The 14,499-nt window shown below is 39.5% G+C and overlaps 1 protein-coding gene across 2 annotated transcripts in view; it reads left to right on the top strand.

The window, feature by feature from the left end:
• Nucleotides 1-1,395: 1,395 nt before the first annotated feature.
• LOC122093666 (alpha-mannosidase At3g26720-like) overlaps nt 1,396-14,499 on the top strand; it is a 59,893-nt gene continuing 46,789 nt past the window's right edge. The window contains exons 1-14 of one of the 2 annotated variants that reach the window (XM_042664049.1): nt 1,396-1,505; nt 1,593-1,664; nt 2,065-2,178; nt 3,023-3,123; nt 3,211-3,304; nt 3,389-3,556; nt 3,660-3,746; nt 7,966-8,031; nt 8,126-8,182; nt 12,259-12,478; nt 12,638-12,777; nt 13,012-13,080; nt 13,243-13,302; nt 13,438-13,509. In XM_042664049.1, the coding sequence (XP_042519983.1) occupies nt 2,092-2,178; nt 3,023-3,123; nt 3,211-3,304; nt 3,389-3,556; nt 3,660-3,746; nt 7,966-8,031; nt 8,126-8,182; nt 12,259-12,478; nt 12,638-12,777; nt 13,012-13,080; nt 13,243-13,302; nt 13,438-13,509 (1,221 nt within the window). In that variant the 5' untranslated portion in view covers nt 1,396-1,505; nt 1,593-1,664; nt 2,065-2,091. The remainder of the gene's footprint in view (nt 1,506-1,592; nt 1,665-2,064; nt 2,179-3,022; nt 3,124-3,210; nt 3,305-3,388; nt 3,557-3,659; nt 3,747-7,965; nt 8,032-8,125; nt 8,183-12,258; nt 12,479-12,637; nt 12,778-13,011; nt 13,081-13,242; nt 13,303-13,437; nt 13,510-14,499) is intronic. The other variant, XM_042664048.1, reaches the window with a different exon arrangement.

Below are 14,499 nucleotides of genomic sequence, written 5' to 3'. Positions count from 1 at the left end.
GTGCAATATGGCGACAGTCGCCTAGGCCCCAGGCAAACCACCTGGATGCCAAGGCGGCCTTGACAACTATGCTGCCACATCAGCAGACAACAATTATTGCATTAAATGATCTTGTTTTTCCCACCCCAGCGAACAAACAACCAAGGTTTTTGGTACTTTGAGGAAAAGTTCCTCATTCTGACACCCGTTTTTTCTTTCTCCTTTCTCCATCAAATAAACTGGGCCTTAAGGAAATATTAGCTTGTATTACTTTTATACGAGGAAAGATATCCTCATGTCCTGGTATGTGGCTTGTGTCTGTAGGACAGTAATTTTCTGCGCATAGGCAGCTGATTTGGCAGTTGTAATGGTTGGATAGATTGGTCATGATCAAGATTGGCGATGTACTGATTTTGGTTGGCCATCTCAATTGTATAGCCCCCTTGTATTGAACTCGTTCTCTTGTATTTTCAACAATCAAACTTGTGATAGTATTAGAACTTGAAAGCAGTACCTGCGCATGTAGAAAAAGAGGAAGAAAGTAGAAGGAGAAGAAGATAAAGGTTCTGGGTGGAGAAGCTGCTCCATGATTAGAGAGAATAGAATAGTTCTCTAATCGATGTGAGGGAATATTTTAAGTGTAATTACAAGAAGACATTCTTATATGTAAATTACACCTAAGCACAAAATAACATAAAGACATGATAGATATACTGATGTAGATCGACGGCCGAGATCTGCCCAGATTTGTTTTCATCAAACAGCTAAGAAGGCCATTGATCAGCATTGATTTTGGGTCCTCTGTTTTCCATGGTGAAGGTGAGGGTTAGGGTAAAATGGGTTATGTGTTTTAGACGAAAGGGTAAAAATGTCAATTCAAATCCTCACTTAACAGAGACTGACAGTAAGAGGTCTGAGCGTAATTGTCAGTAATGTAAGGGGTGTTTTGTTAGTGGTGGCATTCTCTAGTGCTGTAAATTTCCCTTACTATATGGGAAACTTTTCCTTGTCTGCTGCGAGGTAGAAGGCTCTTTTGGTTCTGATGTTGTACAGGTAGGGTATCGTTCGGATTTTCCTTATGTCAAATTTGGTGGCCAGTTTCCATTCTATGACCCACCTTGTGTTGAACTCTTCGTCTCTTCCCCCTGTATTCTCAGTGGGCCAAATTTTTTATGAAAAAAAATTGACTTCTTGCAGACCTTTATTCTCACACATGCTGAGTCCAGTTCAGCTGAAATTTCATGCATGAGTGGAAGTTGACATGGATAACATGTCTAAAAAGTGCCAACTTGACTGCCATGTGGTAGATACCCTGGGCAAGAATGATTTCCTTGTTTTGGGAAAATTCTCTATTATTGTTGTTGTTGTTGGTGGTGGTGCCGTGGTGGTGTAATTTTATTGTTATTTAACGAGTCTTTATTGCTTGTCTATTTCTGCAGATTTTTGCTGGTGCATTCCATCGGGGGAATTATGAACCTCCCCATGGTTTCTACTTTGAAGTTAATGATGACTCTCCTATTGTTCAGGTAAATCCAAAGAATAGATTGTCAATTCGTTCTTGAGCATCAGTTTTTTTCTCATTGGCATTTTTATGTTTCTTTTCTGGATTGAAGGATGACATAAGTTTGTTTGATTACAACGTTGAAGAGCGTGTCAATGACTTTGTTGCTGCTGCAGTCTCACAGGTAAGCCAAAAATTACTGTTTTTCTTATTGAATCCCAATGTTTCTGGTTAGGAGCTCTTGTGCATAATTTCACCTTCAACTGCTATCAACTGGAAGGCTTGCTTAAGAGCAATCCTTACTAATTTACAGCTGACTGCATCTCTTGGAGTTGAAGCTTTTGGTCAGCATCTTAATTCCTAACTATGTATGTGGATAAAATTTTTATAGAGTGATGTAAAAGTAAATCAAGGATGAATTTGGAAGATGAATCCGGATTTGATGTAGGATAATTCTTTATGTCATCCAACTACTTTAACTTGGGAAGAAATGGTCAACCCAAGCACATAATGAAATTATTTTTTCCTCCTCCCTGGGTATGCGGTCTTGTAAGGCTCCCCATAAACATTTATTCTTTTTCCAGGCTAATGTAACTCGCACAAATCATATAATGTGGACCATGGGGACAGATTTCAAGTATCAATATGCGCACACATGGTTCAGAAATATGGACAAGCTTATTCATTATGTCAATGAGGTGAGTATTCCTTCACAATGGTTTTATACAATACAAGACCAACATTGAGTTATGAATGTACTGGCTTTTGTTCATCTGTGTTCTTCTGTTTGTTTGTCTAAGATTGTTAGGTTGCATACTTGTGCTTTTATCTGATAACTAGCTTAAGCTTATATGTTAAGCATTTTAGTTTTTAGTACTTGCATTAGGACAAGAAAATAATGAAAGTACTCATCCACTTCAATGGAAATGAATTTGTACCAAAAGAACATTTTAACTGTCCTGATCTCAAAAAGGCTTTTGTTTCTTACCTGGAAGTTGTTAACCTAACTGTTTGTACAAGTATTCATGAATGGCATTAAGAATGGTGACTTAAGATATCAGCATTGGGTGTCTCTCTACCAAAGTGGCACTATGTTGGCTACATCATCACCTACATGAATTGTATCAGTTCTGTTCTTTTCTGCATACTTATCCCTTTTTATCTTCATCATGTACATTGCTCTCCATTTTATATTTTCCACCTTGTTGCAAGGTGTAATAGTTTATAGATCAGGGTCCACCACCAAGTAGTATACATGTCTTTGTTTTCATAGACTTCTTAGCTTGACAATCTTACTGGTCCCTTGAGTAGATGGGGATTATTCTTGAGACTAGAAATATTTTATGAAGATGACCATTTCACTTTTGTGTATTGTGTCTTACCTACCTAACTGGCCAGTTTCATCTTTTAGATACCTTTTTGAAGGTAATTTAATCAAGGATGTGGGGCTTCATTGTTTCACGCCTTTTCTCTTTTTCTCAAACTTTATCATTTGAGAACTTCTGTAGTTGTTCACAGTTGGAACATTGTTTATGTTTTTAGGATGGCCGTGTTAATGCCCTCTATTCTACTCCATCAATTTACACTGATGCAAAACATGCAGCAGATGAATCCTGGCCAATCAAGACTGATGACTTCTTCCCGTAAGTTTTATGTTCTGAAATTGAAGAACCAGTCGTTTAATTCTTATTTTTGTTATGTTCCTGAGTATTAAAGGGTGCATGCAACAGATATGCAGATCAGGCAAATGCTTACTGGACTGGGTACTATACTAGTAGGCCAGCTTTGAAACGCTATGTCAGACTGCTGAGTGGTTACTATTTGGTATTTTTTTTTTCCCTTTAAACCTTTTTAGCTTACGTTAGTCTCCAAATATTCATTTCTTCTTTTTTTCTGATGCACAATCAGGCAGCAAGGCAATTGGAGTATTTTAAGGGAAGGAATAATTTGAGGCCTAACACAGATAATTTGGCTGATGCTTTGGCTGTCGCTCAACACCATGATGCAGTTAGTGGAACAGAGAAGCAGCATGTGGCTAATGATTATGCAAAACGGCTTTCAATAGGTTACACGGAGGTTACAAATTTACCTTTGCAATAAATTGTCTGATTATTGGTTTCATATGATCCTTTAAGGGTTAAGCCCAATGGTCCTCATTTTCTTTGCCAATTCTCTGCAGGCTGAGGAGATGGTGGGGTCTTCACTTGCATACTTGGCAGAGTCATCAGATATTGCAGGCAGAAACCCAATGATCAAGTTTGAACAGGTACCTGCAATGAATATTTATATCAATTTATATTCTTAGAGTGCATTTTACTTCTATTTGTGTTGAAAGAATCTTGTCCAAGATATTTCTCTTTGGGTCTTGTATTGTATGGTACTGAAACACTTAAATATTTTGGCATGGTTGCCTGTTGCGGCGTTGCTATGTCCCATTCTCAATAATAAAATTCCCAATTTGACGGAAAACTACTTGATAAGCAAATTAAGCTTGGTGTACGTTCTTTGAAAATTGAAATCGAACGTGAAACTCTAAAATGGTCGATGCCTGAATTGGATCTCTTCATAAGAATTTTTCTTGTGTTAGGGGATGGTCACTTCTGCATATGTTAACCTAATGTAGCAGCCATTGACTGGTCCTAGAAAGCCCAACTTCTTAGCTATGAGGTCAGAGATAAAAAACTTTTCCAAGGCTCATGCTGTTATGATATTTAAAACTCTGATTCAACTTGGAGCAAGCCTTGCTGGAAGTATTTAAGAATTGGTCTCTGCCATGGGTTGTTCCTGGGCAATACCAAGCCATTCTGGTGAGGAGAAAACTAGTCTGGATAGGGTCTTAAAGATGGTGTACTAATGCATTCTACTCAGGGTTAGATTATCCCTATATTCCTGCTGATCCTGATATCAAGATAGGATCATCTTGGCATTCTATCAGAGTACATTTTGATTCTTGAAAACCATGTGATCAAGGTCAGCCAGTGTATATTCCAAATTTGGTGTGGCCTTCAAGGAGGAATCGATATGCCACAAGCTAAACAAGGTAGTTGTCTAGGCCAAAGTGAAGGACATTGATTCTTTTTGTGAAAAGAAGATTCCTAATAGTACTAGGAGTGCAAAATTAAGGCTATAAGCTGAAAGGATGCAATAGGCTATTATTAATGGAATTAGGATGTGGTGAGGTTGGATTAAGGTTTATTGGCCAGAATGGGTTCTGTTACAGGGTAACAAAAGTAGAAAGTATACGAAAACAGTCCCAATCAGCTATGCCTTGGATGTGTATAAAAAGATCTTATAAGGGTTTAACATATGTGTGTAGGTCGATGGGATGAAGGTTTGATGGTTTGAATAGTGGTAAAAGAGGAATGATTTTGTGGTTCTCTTTTTGAGTTTCTCACATACCAAATTTCTAGATTTGATTCTGTTCAAACTAGTGTATATTTGGACACAATTTTGAGTCTGGGATTATCTGTAATTAAGAATAACATTAGTAAGGGGGTTTTTGGGTTCATAGGTTGAGAGAGGGTCTAAATTGGAGAGATTTTTTTATTATTTTATTTTATTTATTGAGATGGAAGATTCCTGGTGGCAGAGGAACAACCAACACCCTTTGAACACAACTGATAACTTTGCAGTAGTTTTTAAAGCAGTGTTTTATTTGGTTGAGTCCCAGACTTGTGAAACCTAGAGAATCCCTTACTTGTTTCCTTCCCCAAACCCTAACCCTAAACCTTAATATAGGACTGGATTTGACAACCAGACCAGACCCAAAACTGCAAGAAATTATAAACCAAAGAACAACCAAAATTCACCCAACAGTAGACAACACAGCAGTCCAGTACTAGTCAGCCAACAGTCCTTAAAACCCAGAATTATCAAACTCAGAATCTGGAATTTCGAGGGCAGAGTTTGCACTAACAAATAGGATATCCAATAACAGAAATAGAGTATGGATAAAGTATGATCAAAGCCAAAACATCACTAGAATAGACAGATCAAATCAAAACTCAATTCTGGACAGCAGGTTCTGAAACCTGACCATCGATTTTAATACTTCAGAAACTTCAGCAGAAGATGTTTAAGGAACAAGTAACAAGTCTAAATACTGATTAGAAGGTCTAATCCATCGAGAAAATATAAGCAACAACCAACTTCAACAGGAATCAGAAATCAGACAAGAAATTCTGGGCAGAATCCGAATCCAATATCAGCCAGAACTGCAGATCACTACACAGCAACTGAACCAGAGGTCTGATCTGTCTCAAAACTGGATCGAGTCCCCTTTCTTAATGGTCCTAACAATCGACCAAAATCCCAAGGCCATTGGGTGGCCAGAACTCCAAAATAGACTAGGCCGACAGAATAGAAAACAGAGAGCTCAACCCAGAAATTTCTGCAGAAAAGTTCAGATCACTTACCTGTTCCGGTGAAGAAGAGAACCAATAAATAAGACCAGAAATAATACAACCACCCGGACTTCTCACCGCAGAGTGTCGATCGGATCACGCACCAATCCCTAACCCTTGATCAAACACAAGGTACAACCATGGAGAAAACCCAGCGGCAGCAACATGAAAGCCTTTTTTTTAATTTCCAAAATCGTGGGGCATAAAAGAACCCCTTTCCTTTATTTATAATGATGGGGAATGTTTACAAATATTAGTAACTCAAAGTTACTAAAACTGAAAGAACAAAATTACTAATATATAGAACTGAGATTGTAAACTACTGAAAAAGCAAACTAACTTTAGACTGGAATTAGAAACTAATATTGGACTCTAATTAGAAGCTCAAATTGGAAACTAATTTGTAAACTAAATCCAACTAAATCCCCATCAATACCCAAGCCGTGGGGCTTGGAAACAGCCTTGGTCGACCTCAGCCACTGTGGTGGTGGTTGACCTTCTTTCCCCTTCTCTTATAGGTTTTCAATTCTGCATCACCTAAACCCCTAAAAAAGGAATTATTTGAAACTTATTCCTGCAATTAGATCTTATGTCATCAAAGAAAGGTTCTCTCCCCCACCCCCCCCCTTATTTCTTTCGCCCGATAGCTTTAGAATGTCAAAGCGTTTCTGAAGGATTGGAACTCCACCACCTTTGGGAACATCACCTCCTTGATCTCCATTTGTAGAGATAAGCTTTCTTCTATCCATGTAAGACTTCAATCCGAAATTCACCACTCCCCCTTGGCTGAATAAGAAAAAGCTACTTCTAGGGAGCTCCTCTCCTTAGTGGCTCAAGAAGAAAGTTTTCTCAGGCAGAAATCTAAAGTGAAATGGTTGGAGCTCGGAGGCTAAATTTGCTTAATTCCACTTGTTGATGAAATCTATAAGATATATCAATTCTATTCCCATGCTTGTGGCTAGAGATGGTTCCTTTCTTCATAGTGTTGAAGATATCAAGGCTGAAGCTGTCAACTGTTTTAAAGAAATCTTCAGGCCCCCTGACACTGATTCCCATGATGTTTTCCCTGAGGGCCTCCTCAACAAACATATTGCCAACTCCCTCACTGCTTCCCTCCAGGTTATCCCCTCCGAAGAAGGGATCCTTCCTTCTGTCCTCTCTCACAAGGCTATCAAAACCCCAGGCCCTTATGGGTTTAGTATGGGATTTTCTCCGCCGCATGGGAAACCATTGAAGTGGACCTCCTTAAAGCAATCAAGAGCTTCTTGTTTGATCTGAGCCAGGTTAAAGGGATCAGCCATACCTTCCTTTAGCCTTATCCCCAAGAAAGAGAGAGTCTTTGGCATGTCAGACTTCAGACCCATATCTTTATGCAACCTCCTCTTCAAGTTCATTATCAAAGTCCTTGCCAATAGTCTCAAGTTGATAATTAGTGCCAACCAATCAACTTTCATTTTAGGCAGAAGCATCTTAGACAACATCATCGTTTGTAATGAGTTTGTCAAAAGGTTTGACAGGAAGAACCACTCCCCTGCTGCTCTCTTGAGAATAGACATTCACCAAGCCTTTGATTCTTTGATATGGGGCTTTATTTCCCAAATCATGCACAGAATGGGCTTCAGTCTAGTTTTTGTCAATTGGTTGTTCCACTGCATCTCTTCTCCAGCCTTCTCGGCTCTTGTTAATGGTAATCCAGCTGGGTTCTTCGTCTCCAAAGTGGGCATTAGGCAGGGCTCCCCACTGTCCCCTCTTATCTTCACTCTTGCCATGGAGGTTCTTCCCAGGAGCATTCAGATCAGTACAGATTAGCGCCTTATCTCCCCCACCCTAAATCCAAGATTTTTAACCTCTCCCACCTTGCTTTTGCGGATGACCTCATGATCTTCTCAGAAGCCACCATTGATTGAGGCCATCATGTCTTGCCTTTTCCGCACTTTTCCCTGTTGCCGGGGCTCCGGACCTTGAGACACATTTCTCTAAATAATGACCATAATTTTTTTTGGCGCGTGAGCTATGTATGCCACTTTCTAATTTTGATTTGAAGGCACAAATGGATCCTGATGCTTGACTTTTCTTTTGCAGTGTTCTCTTTTGAATATAAGCTACTGCCCTCCATCAGAAATGGATTTCTCTCATGGGAAAAGCTTGGTAAGAAAATGTGCTTCTCATTTTATTTCATTTTCATTAGAAAGACTCCTAATTGCTGTTCTGTTTTTGTCTAAATTATTGCTGAGCTTTGTAGGTGGTTGTTGTCTACAATTCTCTTGGTTGGAAGAGGGAAGATGTGGTTCGAATTCCTGTAAGTTGCTTATTTTCTGCTCTGTGCCATTGTTACTTCAGTGCGTAGTTAATTTGGGAAGGCATTGCTGGCCCTTCTTTGGTCAGAAAGGGCAGTGATTCTCTCTGGAGGCCTCACTGATTTTTGGGATGTTCTAGTCACATGGGTAGTCCTTGATTTTTGGCTCCTACAGTCCTACTTCATAAAAGAGGTAATTAGCCCCACTTAATGGGATATTTTACGTGAATAGCTTAAAAGAAAGACAAAAGACTCTTATAGCCCCACTTAGTTCACATAAGCATGGTCATTGTTGGTCAATAAAACAAGGGAAATGGTTCTCTGAGCTGCCGGGGGAGGGTATTCTAGCACCATCTCTCTCCTCACCTGAAATGACCTTGCTGCCTTCCTATGTACAAAACCGTTCTGTCGCACATCATTGGTGTACTCCCCCATGCCGCTTGCTCAGAGAACCCTCATAAAACAAATAGAAGAATAAAGCAGAACCAGGGGTACTATAGCACATGATGATATCCTATTCAACTTAGACTGTTTAATTTTCTTTCCAAATTGTTTCTGCCCTCTTTGGCTTTCCCATGTTAAACAGTAAGGGGCCGAAGAGAAACAGGGGGAGAGGTCCGAGGAAGAAACAGGCTTTGGATGCTGCTATTGCTCCTTATGCAAGCACCCATGCTTTTACAGTGACTGTTATGATCATAAAATATTTATCAGACCCCATGCCCCCAAAAAAATTCTCTTATCAAACAAATTTGGAATACCATCAGATCCTTAAGATGGCAAGGGATAAAGAAGGGTTCTTGAAACAAAAAAGAAGAAGCATTAAGGGAAAAGGGTAAAGCTGAAATATGGTTTCTAGTTGAGATGGGAGAGAAAATAGGTTTGGAATGAAGCATCTCAACTCAGTTTTGTTATCTTGAGGAGTAGAAAGCCATCATTAAAAGCAAAGTATGTACTGGGATATTTCTCCCCTTGACTCTGTTGGGAAATCTTCTTCTTAAGCTGGTAGATCTTGGCAGTGTTTCCTGGCTGGGAATAAGTCTCTGAGGCAGCCATCATATATATTATATATATATATATATAGGGGAAAAGAACCCTGCCCGCTTGTGCGTGTCTACGCCTAGACAGTGGTTGCGGAAAGACCGTTCTGCCCCCATGTTGAAGATGCTTACCCACCCTCCCAATGGCCGTGCGTGCTGGCGGGCACCTGCGCCAGTGGGCAGTGAGCCCCCTTTCTCTAAGATAAGATAACTCTCGAGGTATGAGGTCCCATCCAACTGAGAGTCAAGGGATTGGGTTGGCTCTGATCACTTTCAATCCAGATTTGACACTTGGCTGATCCTTCCCCTGAAGTTTACTTGGACCTGCTGATCCTTGCTAACGTGAACTCAGATCTGCCACAAAACGACAATTGAGTTGACTGAGCCTATGATACCTTCCAACTTCACTGTGGTCTGTCGTAATTGGAAAATTGTACCTCTCATCTGGGGTTTCCCATAGGAGCCACAAAAGATTGAATGTGAGAAACTTGTATGTTTCACTGCTTAATACATCTTCTTCCCACATTACAAACACTTGTGACTTTACCAAAATAGTAATAACCTATACTAGCAAACAAAATGGGTTCCTGCTTGATGCAATGAGTATGCGGCTGCTGGGCATATGACCTTTGGAATGGCCTCCCAAGCTCAGGCTTTTAGATTGGCATCATTAATGGTATCAGAGCGGGTTGTTCATGAACCGCCATGTGGGGGCCCATGGCCCAAAGCTGGTGCGAGATGATGCAGTGAGTGCGCTCCATGGGCAGGAATGGGAGGGGTTTTAGTCCTACATTGGTCTGGTTATGTGTGGCTGCTGGGAATATGACTTTGGGAATGGCCTCTCCACTCCGAAGCTTGGGCTTTTGGGTGGGCGTCATTACTGCTTAAATTGATTCTTCAGCACACATACAAAAACAGTAGTAAACTGTAGCTCTATATGATTGCAGATTTACTATTCTGTATACAGTGACAACCCAACAAACATCAAGTGTGCAAAATTGCAAATGTAAGATCACTTTCACGATATCTAATATTTGAGAACTATAAGCCTAACTGACTAGGGCACCAACGGCATAAATGGCCACTGACGCTATCAGTAGTCAACAGAGTGTAACCTCAGCCCTTTTCCACATCAATTACCAAGAACCAGCAATAGATAAATAAATAAACTAAAACCTGATGGCAGAAAATACTGTTAGATTGTTCAAATCAATCCGAACACCAAAAGAAATTCCCAAGTAATTATTATATGTAAATAAAATTCAAATTTATGGCTCTTTGCTACGGAAGCACTTCCACGTTAAGCCATGATTCTGATATTTCCCCAAATTCTCCAGAATTTACAAGGATTAACATATATAAAAAAAGGGAAAATTACAGGAATGCTAGCGAGATACCCAGGTATCAGGTATGATGGCAAATGTAGACCGTTGGATTAGATAGATTATATCAATACCGTTGGATACTTGTTGTCTTACATAACCTACCCAGCCCCGACACTCTACGTCACTCTTCTTCTCCCTTACTATTTCCGGCTAACATTCATCGGAGGGAATCGGTGTAATAACGGAGACAGGTATAGATAAGTTTCCCGAGCGTCTCTCCGCTAGAAGTTCACCAGTTTCGAATATTTCTTGTTTAACAACGGAATCCATGGTGATCGACTAGAGATGCTTAGGTTTATGAGGAACCAAAGATCGATTAGATGAATAAATAATGATTTAGAAAGTGTTCGAGGAGAAAGCGGATTTGGGTTTCAGTTCAAGATTTTCAGTTTTCTCTTCAATTCCTCTGTGTTTCATGGCGGCATTAAGGCTTCTTTTATCGTTTTTACTTTCTTTTGGAAATTCTTTTGGAAACTTTCGGTCGGCGCAGAGAGAAAACTTCCACCATCTCTGTTAGGGCTTTTTGACTTGCTTCTCTGTCCTTTAGTGAGATTAATTCTCACTCTCTGATCTCTTCGATCATCAAAAATAAGGATTTTTTGCTGGAATTTGGCCGAATTCGCCATGATCTTGTCAGAGTATTATGTAGCAGACTTCAATCACTGTTTCCGATTTAAAGTCTGATTTTTCAGCGTTGTTTCTAAGGACTCTATTATCTTTCTCTGTATTTCTGCATTTTCTTTGCTTCGGTTCACCTCATCGTCGCTGGTGTGTCATCCCGGATCTCATATTTTCCTCAAGAATCTGCCCTACATCAATCCCCCCCTCCACATATCGAGGTTGTTGTTGCTGTTTTTTTTTTGGATTTGCTTGTTTGGATTGTGGGTTCTTTTATAATCCCGTTTCAGCTGTGATGATTATTTGACATCAGATGAAAAGCTACTGCCTTGTTGTTGAATCGGAGTCGGAGAAGGAGAGGGGGAAGAAGAGGAACCGGAGTGGGAGTTCGGAGGGAGAGGGAGAAGAGGAGTGGGAGGGGGCGTTGGAGTCGGAGAATGAGAGGGAGAAGAAGAGAAACCGTGGGAGTCAGAGACGGGGAAGGAGAGGGAGAAGAAGAGGAACCTATAGAGCGGCAGTTGTGGCCTTGTGGGCAACTTAGGTAGGACAACAGATATGAATGAATGATCGATTGTGTTTCATCTAAGGGTCAACAAACACTAGCATTCCTAATTCCTAGGTACTACGCTAGCATACATATCCCTCTCCCATTAAAAAAAAAAAAAAAAAAAAAGAGAGAGAGAGAGAGAGATCTCATTCTGTGCAAAGATGATATGGCATTTGGAAAACCCTGGGTACTGAAGGCAATCTATGAAAATAGTTTACCGATTTTGATAGATAACTAAGATATTTGATATGGTGCTTCTGGGATGTTTAAAGTCTTATCACTTTGGTGTTTTCTGGTTTGATGATATCATTCAAGCTGACATTCAGGCTGCATCTTTTTCCAACATTCTTGGTAGCATGCATAGTTGGCCTATTCATGTTTTTGCAGATGATAATGCCTTTATGAGGAATTCAAAAGAGGTTCATTAAAAGTTTTCTGCTATTTTGGTATTCACTTTGCATATTTCTACTTACATGATCAAATCTATTTCAGGTTATCAGTGAATCAGTTACTGTTCAGGATTCAAGCGGAAAATTAATTGAATCACAGCTGTTACCTATTTCCAATGTTTCTGTGGGCATAAGAAATTACCATGTTAAGGCATACTTGGGTAAATCTCCCAGCATTACACCTAAGTATTGGCTCACATTCTTGGCATCTGTTCCGCAGCTTGGTTTCAGTACCTTCATTATCTCAGATGCAAAACAGGCAGGTTAGGCTATCTAGTTGCATTGTCTAATTTCGACATCATTGCATATCTTTCTTTTTCTTTTTTTCCTTTTCTTTTATTTATTTATTTTTTTGGGGGGGGGGGGGAGAGGTGGAGCGGAAAAAGCTTTGCAGCTGACAATTTCTATCATTTTTGTTGCAGGTTCTAGTGCAATTGCATCAATGTCACACACATCAGCAGGAAGTGACAAGGGTACCATAGAAGTTGGACAAGGAAATCTGAAGCTTATTTATTCTACTGATGAAGGCAAACTTACTGAGTATATTAATAGTAGAAGCTTGGTACGTTATGCCTGTCAGTTTTCTTGCATTGCTATTTCTTTAACTCATGTGTTTTGTTCTCTCAATTTGTTTTTTTTTTTGTTCCAGCTCCATTTCTTTTATTGGTGTAATAGAAGAAAATATTATTTCTGTTATTGTTGTTAAGGGCGTTCTCATCATATTTTTATAAATCTTACTTAATGGTTATGTTTTAGAATTTTCTATTATCATTGACTTTTGGTTTATCGTGTGAAGGTCAAAGCGTCATTACATCAATCATACAGTTTTTATGCTGGAAGCAATGGAACTGATGAAGATCCTCAGGTAATCAAGCTTTTCCAGGGCTGAAATTACTTCTAGTGTTTCCTGCATATATGATCTCTATTTTGAATTGCTTGTATAAAATTTTTAATACCATAGTATCACTTGGAGGGAAGGGGCATGGATTTGTGATTAATTACCATGCTTTATTATTGCTACTTGAAGGCCGCTGGAGCATATGTCTTCCGTCCAAATGGTACATTTCCCATAAGTTCTGAAGGACAGGTACATAATTGCTTCTGAAATATTTAAGATGTGAAATATAATCCTTTTTAATGATCCATAAATGCTATATCGGGAAGTTCATTACTTCGTTAGAGTTAGTTTCTGAAAATCAAAAGAGTTACTCCACTTTTCCAGGATACTTTAACTGTTCTCCGGGGACCAATACTGGATGAAGTGCATCAACACATCAATCCATGGATATATCAGGTGCATTCTTGTTCACTGGATTATTAGTCTTTGTATTGAATTTGTCAAGTATCTGCACATAGCATTTCTAGAAATCTTCTTGCAGTGTCCTCTCTCCCTCTAAGCTCCTTGTCAAATTTAGTTTACTGCCTTGTATCATGATGTGTGTGTGTGTGTGACAGAGAGAGACGTTGCAGCTTACGTTAGCAGTATATTCTTGAATCAGCATGACATCCCGGCATCTATAATTGGTTTCATCTCACACTAGGACATATTGACTTGTAAACCTGAAATTTTCAAAGCAAAGCAGTACACAGTGTAAACATTGAAATTGTTGTAATTCGTCGTGAAACAACATTCATGGGCAAGTTGTAACATAGAAATATTCAGGCTACATTTCAAAATTGAGAAGCCCTCAGTCATTTTACCCATTATCACCGTGTTCAATTTCTCATACTTTGAACAATTATAACTTATGCAACTAAAAAAAAAATTAAGAAATCTTTAACCAACTATTCAGCATTGGCTACACAAATTCCTCTTCGCCATTCCATGGGTTTTGAACTGTATAGATCACAAGTCTTTTCTCCCTACCTCAACTATGGCATAAAACAGATCCTACTGTGCAGTAGCCACTAGCAAGCCTCCTCCATATCTGGATTATGCTTGGAGCCAATGATTCATGGATCCGATATCTGACCTAGATTTAAAGGATCCTTCTTTCAATCAGGTTTTGATATTTATGCTTCATTCAAGATTTTTTATCAATTGTTTGCTTCGGTCCCAACTTTTCAGCATCCCGGTTTGAGCAAAGGACCGACCTATCCAGTTTGGATCTGATGTGTGCTTCAAAATGATGTGTCCTAACATCCAGGCCTATGCAAATGGATGTGGGTTGGAGAGTATCTCTGATCTGATTTGCTCCATTTTCTCCCTAGCCTTGGTGCACACTTTTTATGGGTTCATCCTCCTCTCCTTTTAAAGCATTCATGCTTTACTTTATCCCCCTCC

The sequence above is a fragment of the Macadamia integrifolia genome, chromosome 11 (assembly GCF_013358625.1).
Source record: "Macadamia integrifolia cultivar HAES 741 chromosome 11, SCU_Mint_v3, whole genome shotgun sequence".
Lineage (NCBI taxonomy): Eukaryota > Viridiplantae > Streptophyta > Magnoliopsida > Proteales > Proteaceae > Macadamia > Macadamia integrifolia.
Note: the sequence above shows the minus strand (reverse complement) of the source record. Positions and strands in the feature narration are given on the sequence as shown.